General features: G+C 41.8%; 1 protein-coding gene across 1 annotated transcript in view; it reads right to left on the bottom strand.

Annotated features, from left to right (window-relative positions):
- Positions 1-18,737, bottom strand: part of LOC126452148 (uncharacterized) — a 701,717-nt gene that overhangs the window by 93,058 nt on the left and 589,922 nt on the right. Inside the window, exon 7 of the mRNA XM_050091038.1 lies at positions 15,924-16,014. Coding sequence (XP_049946995.1) covers positions 15,924-16,014 — 91 coding nt within the window. The remainder of the gene's footprint in view (positions 1-15,923; positions 16,015-18,737) is intronic.

Raw genomic sequence — 18,737 nt, 5'->3', positions numbered from 1 at the left:
GACTTTGTACGAAATGAAGATATACCAGACATATAGGCGACAAAATGAGAATGGAAACCCTTATCTGAAGAATGGGCTGTTAAGCATGTCGTCGCTTAAGGTTTCCGAAACTAGTTAGTTTGGCAGAAGAGCAGCAGGAGCCACAAGTTGTCGGGTCAAATTTTGCAAAAAAGGACACGCTGTATAGGAAGCATGCAGATGTAAGATACGAGTATCAGCACAGGACTGTTACGCATAACGTTAAACTAGTCGTAAGACTGATGATTTACCAAGTAATCAATAGAAAAAATATTAATTCCTGATATAGATGAAAATTACAACTCAGATCGATAAGAGAGTAAGAACGAGATGTTCCTAGAATTTTATAAAAATCAGACGATACTGAGGAAAGAATTGCTGCAATTCCATCATTAACAATTTCCAGCTAGGTGTCAAGGTGTTACTTAATTCATTATGAAAACAACACTTCTTAAGACATTACCTATGTTACAAACTCATTCCAAGGTTTCTATTTCACTCCCTTTCGCTGTGGCTATTATAGAGAGATTCATATTTACCGCAACAATTAACGAAAAAGTTGACTTTTATTGACATGGATTAATTTTAGATAAAATATACGCCCTGGTCTTCTGTCAAAATAAATTTTAATGTCTCTTAAAGGCATGCTGCCATGCTCCTGTCTAACGCTAACCATTCCTACACTTTGCTTTTAGCTCCGGTTAAAAATTCTCGGATTTTTTAACGTCCCTTTAAAAAAAAAATTAACCACAAATGATAATACAAATGTTGCACGATTAACCTCGTAACATTACAACTGATTCATGTTCATATTTTACCCTTAGATCTAGACGTAATTGAATATCGTAAATCACTTGAATAACGACCAAAAAACCGTTTCTATAACATCCAAGAGAAATAAATATGAGTACGGCTAAAATAAACCAAGTAAAAAGACTCGTTCGTCAGTGCATAAGATAGTCTGCTTCAATAGAAACCAATTTAACACACTACAAAATACGACAATAAATCTCCGAGAAAATTATCACTCTTACTACATCATTCTTATTACAAGGAAATGTGTTAAACAACGAGTTACACATAACGAATATCCCTGCACAAAGATTTAGCCGCCTCTGTTCTTCGCTTTCATAACCGTCCTACCATACACACAATCGTACACTTAGCGTACTCGCGACGTCCGTGCTAAACAGGGTGGTCAAAAACAGTGTGGAAACCTTGCCAGGGTGTTGCAGGGTAGGTTGTGTTGAGCAACAATTATTACCAAAAAAGTCGATACGTTGCGCCGTTTATGAGTTAATTAGCATTTAAGCTAGCCACTCAGGACGTTGCGCGCGCATTTTGAAGTGGCCCGCCAGAGACGCTGTCGCCAAACGTGTTCTTCGTTTGGTTTCTTAAAACCGAACAAGGGAACGACACAAAAGTTGGACGTGAGACGCTACTAAGTATCGAACTCAAGCCAAAGGTTGAGCAGTCTCGTGCGGTTTCACTTGCTCTGAGAATAACTGGCACTAATTGTATCTGGCGTGTCCCTCGAATTTGTGAGCACAACGGCCTGACTGGCTCACTTCAATGCTAGATAACTAGGAAACGGTGAAACGTATAGATTTTTTCCTTAACAATTATTTCTCAGCACTACCCATCCTGCAACATCCTTACAACCTTTACAGATTGTTTCCAACCATCCTGTATAGCACGCCAGATGATCTAAGTCTTTTTTAATCTCGTTTTAGGCTATTTTATGGTGGACTATTTTCGAAAACATATTCGAATACCTAATCTTTTGGCTGGAGAAACGTACAGCAGCAGATCTGTAAGCTCAGACGGACAGACTAGATCACTCGGGTACTATTCCCTGTCTCTTACAAGATATGCAACAGTTCCGCAGTGAACCTTGGGAAGCAGGAGGGAGGTATTGGCACAAGTGATCTGCGAGGGCGGGTAGTGCCTGGATAGATCAGTTGCTAAGAATATTGTCCGCGAAAGTCAATATTCTGTGTTCCAATCTCGCTCCGCCACAGCACGTACTTCGCTGTGGAGTGAAAGTTTCATTGTGAAAACAGTAAGTTCATCGACTTTTTGCCACTCACAGTAGTCTTCAACGAGTTACATGAAACGTCATTATGTATATGGTACCGTTCAACGCATTCCGACTCGCCTTCGTTCTTATATCAGTCCACATTGATTTAGCTCTCCACTTATAACATTACACCAAAAACAGACGCAAGATGATGCTAGTCGATTATTTCAAATAAAATATTGAATGACAGCGTGGAAAATGCCTCCCCCCTCTCTCCCACCCTCCTCCCCCCTCTTCTCTCTCTCTCTCTCTCTCTCTCTCTCTCTCTCTCGTTGTGTGTGTGTGTGTGTGTGTGTGTGTGTGTGTGTGTGTGTGTGTGTGTTTTCTAATTTGGTTTGTGATAAATCTTTGACATTTTGTGCTTTATCAACACAGTATTTATAACCCTTTTTTGACCTTTTGTGCTTTATCTACATGTACATCGTATGAGTGTTGTGTACGCATTTGAGGAAAAAATCATCCCTTGAATGGTGTGTAAGAAAATCAGCATCAACCACATTCGTTTCTAAGGAGTCCGCGAACGTTGATGTATACATTTTCTTTCGAATAGTTTATTTGGAATAGACTGCAGAAGTAAAAATTGCTCGCGTATACAACAAGTATGTTGATGTCAAAACTGCCAGTAGAACGTAAAACTACTGTGATACAATCAGACAGTGGACGTGTGTCCTCGATGTACAATAAAAAAGTCGCAGTAGATACAGAGCAGCTAGTGCGACACAGAACAGCCACTAATCACTCACAACAAGAGTTATTCTATATTGAATTTATTTGTTGTGGCGAAGAATGAAAGGAAATATCCGTGCACCAAGCGTAATGAAGTGTTTTCTAACTAGAGCTTGAAACACATGAAACTGAAACTGCGTTCCCAAAACAAACACCTGAATGTCAGATACCAATCTCTCGAAATTTTTAGCAATATGGTGCAACATGAGTACATAAATTGACGATTTTTTTAAGTTACAATTATGCAGGCCTTTCAGATTTCATACTTCGTCTTCATATCGGAAATAGTGAAGAACGCCGTTATATATGGAAAACGTCACAATACATAGGCATTAAAGTCAAACAATGTTTTAGTTTAGTTCTTAATCCGGTGCTGTTCTAGAGTGGAAACATGGCATGACTAATAATGCAGAATCTTTAGTTACCAAAAAAATAGAGGTGACCTATTTTAGTATTTTAAACATAGCTGCACAACAACAACGGTTCCACGTAATAAAATTATAAACAGCCGACCAGTTGCAATGGATAAAGAAATCTTTACCTAGGTTTCAACAAATTTAAATTTGTCTTCTTCAGAAGGTGGCAATTTTACATTAGTATGGACTGATGTATCATCGCCGTTTTTACAAATGTCTGCATAGATCCATTTGTCAAAATTAAAATATAGCCCTAAAAATAGGGTTTGTCACGTAAATATAAATTAGTACATGGATGTTGCAGAGCTCACAACCGGTTGTGAGCTCTGCAACATCCATGTACTAATTTATATTTACGTGACAAACCCTATTTTTAGGGCTATATTTTAATTTTGACAAATGGATCTATGCAGACATTTGTAAAAACGGCGATGATACATCAGTCCATACTAATGTAAAATTGCCACCTTCTGAAGAAGACAAATTTAAATTTGTTGAAACCTTGGTAAAGATTTCTTTATCCATTGCAACTGGTCGGCTGTTTATAATTTTATGACCTATTTTAGTTCATTTTAGATCGGTTAACAAAGCGACGTACGGCCCTCAAAACCTTATATAAATAAAACAATCCTGAAAGGCCTCCGTTTTCAAAGAAATTAGCTATGCATTAATTATAACTGAATAAATGTAAAACAGGTATCATGTGCCACATGATTTGAACACGATAGCATTTCACTAGCTGTAGCCAGACTAAAGGTATGTGCTCTGCCTTCCAACTGGGATGTCATCCAGTTACTGGGTGACCCAATTTTCAGCGTGTATTCCGAAACACGGTGCAACTTTAATTTTTTGCAGTCTCAGAGCCAGAAAATCCTATGACTGAGAAGATATCGAACACCATATTTTTGTATTCGTTTTTTGACACTATTACCGCCATCGATACACACTTTCCACTAACTTAAGTGTTGGTCATAACATTAAAACAGCTTGAATGAGTGCTCACGTAAAATCAGAACCATGTATGTAATACATGTTATCATGATTAATCAAGTGACGATTCACATTTTAGTACCAAGGCCCAGGAGAGAGGCAGTCAGTACACCGCATAAAAGTGTAGGCCGCTTCTCTTTAGAACTCCATCTTTACCTGATGTACAAGATAGTGAGTGTAAAAAGTATGTTTGATATTTGGGGGGGGGGGGGGTGGTTGGTAAGGGAAACAATGTACGAAATGTACGAAATATATTGAGTGATGAACTCACAGTATCTTATCCTGGTGTGGAGAATATGGGCCAGAAGGGCTGCTTCCCCACTCGGTAACAGAAACAAAGGAATTATATCTAAATTCAATTAGAAAAATGCTAACATTTACGCAGCTGAAAGACATATTTAGGGGAAAATGATAATTACATTCTGTTGTTCGAAATGCACACGGCACGCTAAAGCCTTGCGCAAATATTTGGATTCGCAGATAAATAAGCACAATGTTGTTAATCGGAAGGACATATTTTTTTCAATTACTTGAAAGTCTTAACAGTTTACTGAAACATTAAACTTTATTTATTCAGTCGTATTTTTCACCAGCTTTAAAAAAATCTCTTATGTTTGGTGAAGCAGTAGCATTAATAGCAACCCTATATTTAGCTGTTTTCACGTGGTCTTCAGTATTATCTCTACCTTTATGCGAAACAAACAATTCTCCAGCACATAGTGCCCAATAAAGATGTTTATTGTTACTGTCATTACATACTTTCAGAAATTTGTATTCCTATTGCAGGTTAACATTAAACACTCACTCTCTTTTGCCCATTGATAAACAATGAGACAGAAAACAAGTAGAGATACAATGATCAAAAGCATTTAGACCAGTTGTATGACACATGAAAACAGTATAAACACGTCACCCCTATTGTGTTGCTAAACATCTGAATGAAAAGCTGTGGCGGAACCGGACGCTTTTCCATTAACGTAAGCTTCTGCTCCAAGTTCGGCTGTCGGCTGTGAGAGGCACGGTCGTAAGAGAATGTTTAAAAACGCAATGTCGAAGATATAGGTCTAAAATAAAAAAATCCTCGTCACTCATAAAATTCTAAAACCGCAGACATTTTTGCAACCTCGGACACAATTAAAAATCGTGACCGTCAGGACTAATTCTGCACGCGTGTAAGTCTAGGCAGGTAAGGGTTTACTGAACGCTGGTGAAAACAAGGGATCAGATCTATGACAGATTTAAATACTCATCTACTCTTTCCGTCAAGTTTACTACTTATGTAGAGACTCTGTAGGCAATTTGTGTGATACATTTTGGTTACTTGTGAAAGAGGAGCGATTGAGGAAGGAAACTGATAAAGTAAGTTCAGCAAATAGTAATTTCGCTTGCAGCCTGCACTGTTCAGAAAGTGTCTCGATGATGGATACATTTCACATAGTTACGTAAAAAGACTAGGAGATGTTCAAGTAAAACGTGCATTGTAATCACACGCCAGTTCACTTTAAATATTGCGTACTGGTCTAATACTTCTAATTTAGATGTGTAAGCAAGACAGAAACATAGATAATCGATACAAAAATTAAAAAAAAAATTGTTTCGAGGTATCTTCATTACCTTGCATTGCAGCTGGCCCGCCTAATCATATTCTTGCAGCTAGCTTATGTTGCTACACTCAGGTGCCCACTTTAACTATCGAATTTATTTAATTTAAAAAAAGTCCGCACTCAATGTGAGTCACCGTCATTGTGGTTGATTGGCTGATTAATTAATTACAGTGTGCCACATTAAAGTCTGTTGTATACGAGCAGAGCGGTGCACGATCCTCATGGTGCAGTTGATCTCCAGTTTCTAAAAGTTGTAAAGACACTACCTTAGCGACCGCTGATTCGCTCGCGTAGACTATGTAATCTGCACACATTTTTTTTCTTTAATCGACTTTGTACGTTGTCACGCCCAATGCTCATGTGTAAATCTACACACTACAGAAGAGTTAGTGACCATTCACATGGCTGCCACTCTTTGCATAATTAAAGTGTTCCAACGAGCTCAATTTAATTTAGTAAACGGAATTAAAAAAGAAAGTGACAAATCGGATAAGTTTTAGTTATTAGCGCTAGTCTTAGTGAATTCTCTCATCTCAAACGGATATTTCTGTACATGGAATCGCATTTGAAGGTGGTATCTGTTTTGCTATCAGTAATGATTAGTTTACATAGTAACTACAACAACACTAATTTTATAAAGATGTACTATGCACACTGAAAAATTAATGTATTAAATGCATTTCTTTTCTGTTCAATTCTGACAAAGCCTATTTGGTTGGTTGGTTTGGAGAGAAAGGGACCAAACTACAGGGTTATCAGTTCCTTTTTGCTCATGCAAACAGGTCTCGGGTTAAAACCGTTCCGAAAATGAGTCGGGGAAAGTAAAAAGGTGTAAAATTAACTGGGAAACACACTGAAAGAAAAAAAAAGTGAACCAAATGGGGAAAACGTGCACTAAAAGGAAAAAAGCGGAGGCAGGTATTAAAATAACACAGCAGATGGCCTGGGCTAATCGCAAGAATAGAAAAGCATGTGCCAGTCACTCTGCAGCACATTAAAATTTCCAGCCGAAAAACACAACGCTAGAGGAACACAAATAGAGAAAAGACGAACATCAAGCCGAATAAACAGCAAAGAAAGAGGAAGGGTGAAGACCAGACGACCACCCTTAGACTGAGTGATGAAAAGTTCCCTCTCGAAGAAAACGTACAACTAGAGCAGCCGTTGAGGCATTGTCTCCTAACTCCGTAGGCAGTGTGGTCGGAATGTTAAAAGCCCGCCTCAGGGCGGCTAAAATTGGGCAGTCCAACAAGATGCGTACCACAGTGTAATGGGGACCGCAGCGACAGTGCGGTGGGTCCCCGCGCCGTAGGAGGTGACCGGGAGTCAGCCAAGTGCGGCCGATGCCGAGCCGGCAGAGGACAACGGAGTCCTTGCGAGTGAAGCCGATTTCTTGTGGTGTCTGTTAAACAGCTTTTTTTTATTTAGTTCACAAACAGCAACACTTTTTAAACTATTCGGGCTAATTAAGGCCGTAGGAGCAAGGTCTTTTCTGAATGTGTTTCTGACAAAAAACCGATTCTGATTTCATAATGAAATATTTTCACGAAACTTTTCATGCCCTATTTGTCCCCCTTAGGAGCTGAATTTCCAAAAATACTGAAACACGATTGTTTTTATTTCTGAACGAGAAGTCAATACTAATTTTCGCGGAGGCTCTTTAGCCCCTGAATTTCCAAAGACGCTGAAACTTGCATTTTTTTTTTTAATTTCTGAGAAACCAAATACCGATTTTCGTTGAGCAAGCAGTAAAGGAAACAAAAGAAAAATTTGGAGTAGGTATTGAAATCCATGGAGAAGAAATAAAAACTTTGAGGTTCGCCGATGACATTGTGATTCTGTCACAGACAGCAAAGGACTTGGAAGAGCAGTTGAACGGAATGGACAGTGTCTTGAAAGGAGGGTATGAGATGAACATCAACAAAAGCAAAACGAGGATAATGGAATGTAATCGAATTAAGTCGGGTGACGCTGAGGAAATTAGATTAGGAAATGATACACTTAAAGTAGTAAAGGAGTTTTGCTATTTGGGGAGCAAAATAACTGATGATAATCGAAGTAGAGAGGATATAAAATGTAGACTGGCAATGGCAAGGAAAGCGTTTCTGAAGAAGAGAAATTTGTTAACATCGAGTATTGATTTAAGTGTCAGGATGTCGTTTCTGAAAGTATTTGTATGGAGTGTAGCCATGTATGGAAGTGAAACATGGACGATAAATAGTTTAGACAAGAAGAGAATAGACGCTTTCGAAATGTGGTGCTACAGAAGAATGCTGAAGATTAGATGGGTAGATCACATAACTAATGAGGAGGTATTGAATAGAATTGGAGAGAAGAGGAGTTTGTGACACAACGTGACTAGAAGAAGGGATCGGTTGGTAGGACATGTTCTGAGGCATCAAGAGATCACGAATTTAGTACTGGAGGGCAGCGTGGAGGGTAAAAATCGTAGAGGGAGACCAAGAGATGAATACACTAAGCAGATTCAGAAGGATGTAGGCTGCAGTAGGTACTGGGAGATGAAGAGTCTTGCACAGGGTAGAGTGGCATGGAGAGCTGCATCAAACCAGTCTCAGGACTGAAGACCACAACAGCAGCAGCTTCAAAATTTCCTTTATAGCGACATAGTTTCAAGATAGTCTTCCGTCCTCTAACTCGCCCCTTTAGCAGTGTAATCTCGAACAATATCTTCTTAAACAATACCTACAGTAGACTCTCAAAGGTGCAGCTGCCTGAGTCGCGTTTCTGTATTGTCTGACTGTGCCTTCTAGGAAAAGAACACTGGTCGGTGCGTCGTGTCCTGTCGTGATGGTAGCTGCGCGGCGCCTGTCGCCCATCGCCCTCCGGCTGCGGCACAACCCGGCTTGGCTTGGCTTGGCTTGGCAACGCCGATGCTCAGCGGGAATCCCTGCCCCCGGCAGCCCCCATCGATTATTACCGCTTAGCGAGGTGGGGGCGGCACAGCCTAATTGCGCAGAGCCCGCGCCAGTCGTTTATGGCGATATTCCCGCAACGTCTCGCCTATCGCCGTCTCCTTACCAATTAACGGTGCGGGACCGAACGTTAATGTAGTCCTAACTGGACACAAAAGCAATTTCGAAGGTAATGAGCTACCTTGCCCCTTTTCCTACGTGGATACTACTGTCGTAATGGCAAATTATTTTTGCGGATATTCAAACGAATCTGCTGCCTTATTAGTGTATTTTATTTAAACACAGTCGGCCTCTATGGACGAGCGGTTCTAGGCACTTCAGTCCGGAAGCACGCTGCTGCTACGGTCGCAGGTTCGAATCCTGTCTCGGGCATGGACCTGTGTGATGTCCTTAGGTTAGTTAGGTTTAAGTAGTTCTAAGTCTAGGGGACTGATGATCTCAGATGTTAAGTCCAATAGTGCTTAGAGCCATTTCAGCCATTAAAATGCAAAACGCTGTTTTTTTCCAAACAAAGTTGTTGACAGCACTTTCCCATATCTACGCCACGATACAGTTCCAGCAATCATTAACTGGTACATGAATTTTCATATCGTAGTCTCTGTCAGTGGTTCAGACTCTTTTCTTTAGAACAAATAACTGGTAAGTTATTAAGTTTAATGTCCGCCCCCGGTAGCTGAGTGGTCAGCGCGACAGACTGTCAATCCAAAGGACCCGGGTTCGATTCCCGGCTGGCTTGGAGATTTTCTCCGCTCAGGGACTGGGTGTTGTGTTGTCCTAATCATCGTCCTTTCATCCCCATCGACGCGCAGGTCGCCGAAGTGGTGTCAAATCGAAAGACTTGCACCAGGTGTACGGTCTACCCGACGGGAGGCCCTCGTCACACGACATATATACATATTAAGTTTAAAGAAAAAAACACCCAAGCAAAAAAGGAAAGCTAGGTTCAAATCCCTGGCTACTCATTCGAAGTTGTTTTTGTTTCAGACGATGCCTACGAGTGAAGTGCGTCACCTCAAACGCTTAGAACCGCACGAAAATAAGCTTAGAATATAAATCGCTTGTGTTATGAGCCGTCCGCATGCAAAACTGAGCTTGCTACGAGATACACTTGAAGTATCACCTACTTAGGGTCTAAAAGAGGACCTCAGGTAACAAGAAGAAACAAAGTGTTCATATAACAGGACCAAAGACAGACATATTTAACTGTTACGACTTTCTGCTTTACTTCCCTCTGCTTGAAATAATTATGCTAGCTAAGCAACAAACTTTTTTACTGACCTGATTGCAACGCAAAGCTATTAAGTTTTCGAAGGGCAGGTATGGGATTTCAGTGAAGTGGTCAAAACGATGTGAAACAAGACATTGTGCACATCTGCCTAATCCCTCCTTTCCACATTCAACACATTTTCGTAACCTGTTTTTTGCCAGGCATACTGTAACATAGGCTCGTACTTCGGTGCAAAAAACTGATTGTGTAGCAAAATGGTTCAAATGGCTCTGAGCACTATGGGACTTAACATCTATGGTCATCAGTCCCCTAGAACTTAGAACTACTTAAACCTAACTAACCTAAGGACATCACACAACACCCAGTCATCACGAGGCAGAGAAAACCCCTGACCCCGCCGGGAATCGAACCCGGGAAGATTGTGTAGCAGAGAGTATAGTCTGATGAGGAAATAACGAACGTGTAATTTTAATTGTGGTTCTTCACACTGCAGTCTCACAAAATCAACGATCCTTCTCATGTAGAATTCGTACTATCTAAAGAAGACACATTAAGAGGTTGGCCATATTTCCTGGTTTCCTTGGCAACATTTTGAGCGTAAAATCCTGACAGAGAACGATCTTGCTATCGTCTTGCGACCGTTGCATGACATTAGCAGACAAGAGCTGCATCTTGTATAAGAATGGTTCATACATCCGGTTTTGGGACGAGAGAGTTGTATTCTAAGCACATTTTCGTGCAGTTCTGAACCTTCGAGGTCACACGCTTCCTCGTTAGATTTTTCTTCAAATAGGCAAAGGCTGTTTCCTTCACCTATCCACCTATTTCAAATGATTACTGTTCTGTCTCTAAATACAGTAGTTTGATGTCAAAGGGCCGTTAAACTCTAACGATATCTTTGCCCTATTCATCCTGCTTCACACCAACTACTGGTTTTAATTAAAACTATTCCAGGATTGTTTTATGTCTTACGCAATGTTGTTGATACGATCTCACATGTATGACGAGTAGTTGCACCACTGTATTTTATTCAATTGTAGGCTAACTGCACTGCCTATGTCTTATGGATTGTAAGACACTTCTTACTCCAAAAATTTCAATGACAACCCCACACCGATGACTGTCTTTCTGCATACTGATGGGTCTAGCGCCAATTCCACTGGAATAAGTACGTTACGAAAACCAGTTTGACGGTCGTCCTCGTAGGAAAAAATGTATGCGTGCCGCCGAGTCTCAGGTGACACCCTTCTATTTTATCTTCTCTGACCGTAACTCCACAACGCATACTGACCACGCGTGACTGTTAAATAAACTTTCTTGTTCAAGATAAATATTAATCTTGAAAATCGATTTGACATCTGGAATGGTGGCCGTGCGGTTCTAGGCGCTACAGTCTGGAACCGCGCGACCGCTACTGTAGTAGGTTCGAATCCTGCCTCGGGCATGGATGTGTGTGATATCCTCAGAAGTTAAGTCCCATACTGCTCAGAGCCATTTGAACCATTTGACATCTGGAATGTTCAAGGACAATATACTACAAAGCCTTTGTTTTGGGATGTTTCATTACACTTCCTGTCACCACGTGCCAGAGATTTTATTTATTATTTTAATTTTAATTCAAGTGGATACCTATGTATATTTCTGATGATTTCTTATTACGATACACGAACAGGACGGCAGTTAACAGGAAGGAGTGTCTCACGTACAGTAGCTCCATCTGCGTCGTGGCTGCCAGGGCTAGGTCTGCGGTGCCGTCAGCACAGCCTATGGGTAAGTGGCGGAAACATTTACTGCAAACCGCGGACGTAGCTTACAGTTTACCTTCTGAGTTTCGAAATAATCCACATACGAGTATTATTATGATTATGCTTCAGCAATTGTTCAGCAGGGACAAGGCTGCCTGGAGTAGAACAATACGTCCATTGCATCTTCTGACGCGTTTTTTGCTTGTTTAAGCACTTCCAAGATTGTTTGCAGCTCTATTGTAGTTATTATCACTACCGGTGGAAGTTTGTATCATCCATACTGCATATCTGCTGCATCGATGTGGGCACTTTCGCTCACTTGACCAGATTTTGAGCCGTAGTGCGTAATCCGAATTTCTACGGAACCTCGGAGCGCGCGCCGTTTCTATCGCCGTCTCTTTCTCCTTGGCCATAAATAAGACAGTGCTGGCATTATGAAAACGTCCAGCAGCCTCAGAAACAAAATAAACGCACACTCATAAAATTTCGGGGACAGCTCCTTTAGGTTTACAATAGTCGTGTTTGAAATGCATCATTAGTTAAGCACTGCTTCAAAATGGTACAGATCCACAGACACAGGAATATATCATTTGCCTCTGGAGATAGTTATCTTCTAATTTTAGGTGAAGATCCAATTGTAAGTGTTGTCCATCGGAGCAGAGCATTCTGTATAGGAAAACGTAGTGAGACGCTGAATAAGAACGATGAGCAGCTTCAGGTATCATAAAGTCAGTGTCTGATATTGCTCGAATGTTGCAGAAAAAGTGCCATTCAACTAAGCACTGATTTGCTATCCTTTATCGGTGCTACACACAAAAGTTTCCAGCATAATGTAGATAAGCATGTAGTACAAAAATAATTAGTGAAGGTACTGAGATGCGAACTGTATGCAAGTTATGATGATCTGAATTCCTCTGGCAACAATGAAAAATATAATACGATGTCTTCTGTAATAATCATCAGTATCAGCGCTCCTAAGGAATGGCTGTGAGCCGAACTTCTCTGAAGAACTGACGAAGACTTAGTTTTGACGTGTACTGCTCTAAAAGCGCTATCCCGATGACAATGCAGAATAAATATTCCATGTGAAGTTCATCGATCTTATTACCTCTTTAACCACTGTTCAGTCTCTATAGCAATTTCGTTTAAGCACCTTATACAATTTTATCGGCTTCGGCCTTCATCAGAATTAAAACGAAAGTAGTATGTAGTACCGTATCGCATTCCCTGCATCATCAAAAACTGCAAACCCGACGACCGGGCGAGGTTGCTTCGCCCCCTTCAGGCTAACACGAAGGGACTCCCACCCTCCCGTCGGAAGCTGTGGGAGAAGTGCACTGTGAGGGCTTAATAACCGACGCTGATTGGATAAGCTCATTGCCCAGAGAGACGCTGTTCCGGAACAGCAAGTAATGGCAGTTCTACAGCACGGATATTAGCTGGCTCAACAACACCTCGGGTGGGCCCTTTCAATAACGACCTCGCCTCACTCGAGAAATGCAGAAAGGCATTCCAGATACGTAGCCCGAGCAGCGCTCATGAAGACACGCGTAATTGAGAGGTGAGAGTTGATGAGAAACCATTTACTACGAGGGAAACCTTAGCCAGTAGACCTGTACTCTCGGCTATACTCCATGAATTCCAAGCCAAGATGTTTGCATCAGGGAAAGCTTCAAGGCCACCGTAGTCAGCATGATTCCCCCATACAACAGCCAAGGTTAGCCATGTACTGCCTCCAAACACAGCAGAAACATCACACGTGAACTGCATTCTTAGTCCACGAAACACATCTGGGCCACCAATAAGCTGCTGCTTATTGAATTGTCCAGCCAAGTCAGTGTCTATTGCTTTCAAAGACTTGTACACAGAAACACTGCGCCGCCAACGGCGTCGATAGCCACGTCGCAGAGGCAATGCAGCGGTACGTTAACACAACGCAAAAGACAGAGGATACAAACTTTATTTAAAGGATGTAACTTCAAACAACATCGTTTAATACAACGCAAATTTTTATCAGTGGCCGGCCGCTGTGGCCGAGCGCCTCTAGGCGCTTCAGTCTGGAACCGCGCGACCGCTACGGTCGCAGGTTCGAATCCTGCCTCTGGCATGGATGTGTGTGATGTCCTTAGGTTAGTTAGGATTAAGTAGTTCTAAGTTCTAGGGGACTGACGACCTCAGATGTTAAGTCCGATAGTGCTCAGAGCCATTTGAACCTTTTTTTTTTTTTTTAATCAATGACGGTGTTCCGAACTTGCCGCAAAATTTGGTCTTTGTCTGTTTGTGATTTCGGCAATAGTCTGTGATTTAGGTCCTTTATTTCGCATACTTCTAGAAGGTGCATCTGGAAAGTCGGTGAATAGTATCATAAAATAAAGAAAACAAGAGTTACAAACAAAATATCCTTACTGACCTTCAAAGTAATCGCCATAAGCTACAACACGCTTCTGACATCGGTTGTAAGGCTGCTGGGAACTGCCATCGTACGCCTGTTGTGGAATCGCTCGGAGCACCGTGGTCAAGCTTTGTTAGGTATCCGTATCTACATCTACATCTACATTGATACTCCGCAAGCCCCCCAATGGTGTGTGGCGGAGGGCACTTTACGTGCCACTGTCATTACCTCCCTTTCCTGTTCCAGTCGCGTATGGTTCGCGGGAAGAACGACTGTCTGAAAGCCTCCGTGCGCGCTCTAATCTCTCTAATTTTACATTCGTGATCTCCTCGGGAAGTATAAGTAGGGGGAAGCAATATATTCGATACCTCATCCAGAAACGCACCCTCTCGAAACCTGGCGAGCAAGCTACACCGCGATGCAGAGCGCCTCTCTTGCAGAGTCTGCCACTTGAGTTTATTAAACATCTCCGTAACGCTATCACGGTTACCAAATAACCCAGTGACGAAACGCGCCGCTCTTCTTTGGATCTTCTCTATCTCCTCCGTCAACCCGACCTGGTACGGATCCCACACTGTATCATTGCGGGAGATGAGACCTGGTACTACCAACGGCAGGAAACCAAGCGACAGTCAACGGAAAGGTGTTCATCGTCTTCCCCGCCTCCGTTGGGTAGAAATTGACGTTGGATCAAGCACATGCTGTCGAAACAGGAGATCAACATCGTCTTGAGTTTCATCAGATCACTTTTTGAGGGGTAGGGAAGACAATGAACACCATGACACTGAATGGCGATTGGTCTCCCGATGGCATTGGTGGCACCAGGTCTCTTCTCCTGCAATGACGCGGGTATCGAACAACGGGTGACCACGATTCACCAATAGCATTAATTGGGAGAACTACGTTAAGACTTAACGCTGGATTTCCACAGAGGGATTTGAACCCATCTTCACAATAAACCACGTCCAGCATCTTAACCACTGCATCGCGTCATTCGGTACTGCGAGTACAGAGCAGACTCGCAGACTACTCTCTGTGTGTTAGGAAACATTCCCAAGGGCGTACCTAGGATCCGAGCTATAGCAGGGGCCAGTTCATACATGTTTCGTGAAAGTGGGAAGATTGGGAGGAAACGAAGCGTAGTGTCTTCAAAATAAAACTCAGAACTGTATTTGTCAGTCACCAGACATACTAATGTCACCACTTTACAGCACGTATCTATTATCTACAATTTACGTAACGGAGAGAGTAGCTTATATGAGATTAGTACGTATTATTTTGCTGTCAATTCTTTTCATATCCACATTTTTTGTAACTTTGGTCACAACTGGTTAACACAAAAACACGGTGTACTGAACGTAAAATGCTACTGCAGTCTTTTAGGAGAGAGACATCGGACATTTTCTGTTGCAAGGAAAATAGAGTTAACGGGAAATGATTTTGAGATTTCATGACAAATGGCGCTGAATACACTTGCTACTAAGGAAGTCATTACCCATTACATGTTTTGTTTTCTTCAGACTGATACTGAACTGATACGTCCGTCTGTGAGTCGGGGCAGGATGTAAGCTCGGTTCGCGATCATAACCTTTTTTGTAAGAAAATGTGGGGGGGGGGGGGGAGGGAGGGCGGAGGGGAGAGGGAGGCAGCTGACATTCCGTGCCCCTCGCTGAGTACGCCCTTGATTAGTTCCTGGGGTGAACTTACCGTGTTGATACACACTGTGCGCGTCTGCAAAGTTAGGGCAAACCTTCGAACAAGCAAACAACGCAGTGCGAGGAGGATGCTTACCTCGTACGCCACGGTGAGGCTCGTCTTCTCCTGCTTCAGCTGCTCGCTGCGTGCCTTGTACTGCAGCATGCTCCGCATCGAATCTTCCATCCTACAACACAGAACCACCCTATTAGCAGAGAAAATACACAATGATTCGCCTATGCAATTATTACTATCTATCAGAATTTCTTCATAATGCACTTTATTTCTAAATCAGTGTATTACGATAAGGCTTCTGTCGATAGATCTGTGGGCGGTTCATGCGAACGATATAGCAAGCATGGCGTACAAACAATTTAGTCACCCCCCCCCCCCCCAGAAGATATCACAATAAAACTGTGTAACACCACCGCTAGACCTGACACTGGCCACAGTTCGGCAATGGGGAAGGTGCACAAGGTTTTTCAGGTATGCCATATATACCTCAAGCTACTCATTGATGTTTTTATCGTGTAAGCTACGCTTCATCAGCTGTTCCAAATAGCCCCAGATATTTTCTATTGTAAAAAGATCGTGTGACTTAGCGGGCTGGTCGGGTCAAACTAGGAACGTAGGCGTGCAGCTCCGATAACCCTGCTTTTTTCATCTTCGAAGGCGGAAGTGTCCACAGGACACTCATTACGAAGACGTAGAAGAAAGGACCACGCTTGTTACCCGAGAATGTTGAAATAAACATTCCGGTTCACGGTAGCCAGAATGAGTGGTCGAAGTGAACATATAGACAGTTCTATAACATTTACTGGGTGAGTCACCGAAGTAATTATATATTCCTTGCTATTTCACGATTTGCATTCTGGCCGTTCTGGTCTTTTCACAAAAACAGGTCCTTCTAGAGTTATAAATTTGATGCTCTACTCAATATTTCCTGCGTCAGAGATTTATGTCCGCTGCCTTCAAATAACTTGCTGTTATACTGGTAGTTTCGAGATTGTTCCGACTCATTAAGTTCCGTTTTCTCCCAAAAACACAGAGGCCAGGAAAATAAGAACAGTTGAGTTCCGCACACAGTAGCAAAACTTGAATTGCAAATATCGATCATGCTCTTTGCTTGTAGTGTTGCGTCGCAGAGGACACAGTGGCGTGATCGATTTAGAATCTCACGTTCGATATCAACCGTTTGGAGCCCGCCGCTTCGATAGGCAAACGTTCTTGGAAATTACCATCTGGGCAAAGATTAATAGTGGAATTAAGCCGTAAAACACTTATGAACGGATAATACTTTGAAAGCGAACCAAGTACTATAGTTACATTAGGGGACGCGCTCTAAATTGCTGTAGAGCCTTAAATGTAACAAAAACAATACGAATATAAGTTTTAATACGAGAAACAGCACAATGGATAATTTCATTTACCAACAATTAACTGACAGCACCAAATTACCAATGATTTTTTACGAGATACTTCGCTTCAGACTGACTGTGCACATTCGTTTCCCCTTTGGTCTCGACCGGTCTTTAAACTTAGAATCTGGCAACACATAGTCTACCAAGAGAAACTTAGCTATCATTGTTGGTTGTTTAACTGACTTGAAAAGTATAGTCTGTTAATGAGTGAAGTTATGTATTTCCCTTAGCCGTCGGGAACAGTCATGTGTACAGTCACTAACGTCAGTATGTTATGAGAAATGCAAATGAAGTGTAATATCTGTAAACAGTCATCTAAAATTAATTACCTTGGAAGTGTTTTTGTAACACCTGCATGTCGGCGTGGTTCTTCGAACAGCAGAAGTCACGTCGACACCATGATACAAAGAATAATTATAATTCCAAGGAACAGAGGAACTGTTATATATCGACACGTAACAGACTATTGAACTGAAAATCGTTCTTCTAAATTTCACTTTAACTGCAGCATCTTCAGTCTGGAACCGCGTGACCGCTACGGTCGCAGGTTCGAATCCTGCCTCGGGCATGGATGTGTGTGCTGTCCTTCGGTTAGTTAGGTTTAAGTAGTTCTAAGTTCTAGGGGACTGATGGCCACAGATGTTAAGTCCCATAGTGTTCAGAGCCATTTGACCCATTTTTAACTGCAGCATCACCCTTCAAGACAGTTAACTCTCTATTTAATAAAACTTATTTCTTATCTTACAGTAACAACACTTGCGTAGCAAAGGTCAGAGATAACATTTTTCTTCATCGCAGCACAAAATTTTACGAAGTGACTGTAAGTAGAGGTATTGCTGCAGTCATGAGCTTTCAATTCGTCTAATTAAATGATATGCTGTTGTCATATCTACAACCAGACATTTAACAAAGACTTCATTCATCAGAGAATGAGCTTGACGCAAAACGACAAAGAAACAAAACGAGAAGTATAGTTACAGTCCGCCTATTTGAAAAACACTTTTGGAAGACAGACAACAGTGCTGCTTTACGTCTAAAAACTGTATACTGTCCACAATGCCTTTCACTGGTTGTATAATTGCATTTAGTTCGCCATGATTAGCTAGACACAGAAGTTCTTTCACAAATGAATTACTCCTCAATAGAAAGTAACCGAATGTGTCTCAATAGCCACGGTCGCTAACTCGCTTGTACTGAAGCCTGCGACTCAGAGAAATGCGAGTTCGGAATTTTCATCGTAAGGAAAAGAAAAATGGTGGCATCAGTTCCCGCTTGTATCCGAAAGCTACACGTATGTGTCTCAGCACAAACCACGACCACCAAAGTAAAGGCATCAGGATAGTTGACTTTTAATAATAATGAAGTAGGAAAGACGCAGAGGATACGTGAAGGTACTTAGACTGCGAAAGGTAGCACAGTTCAAATGGCAAAGAACAGTCGAAGTGTTGGGCTTCGCCTTTCTACAGCTTACGAACGAACGCGTCCTCCC

The sequence above is a fragment of the Schistocerca serialis genome, chromosome 1, assembly GCF_023864345.2.
Source record: "Schistocerca serialis cubense isolate TAMUIC-IGC-003099 chromosome 1, iqSchSeri2.2, whole genome shotgun sequence".
Taxonomy (NCBI): domain Eukaryota; kingdom Metazoa; phylum Arthropoda; class Insecta; order Orthoptera; family Acrididae; genus Schistocerca; species Schistocerca serialis.
The sequence above is the reverse complement of the archived record's forward strand: the minus strand, read 5'-3'. Positions and strand labels throughout refer to the sequence as shown.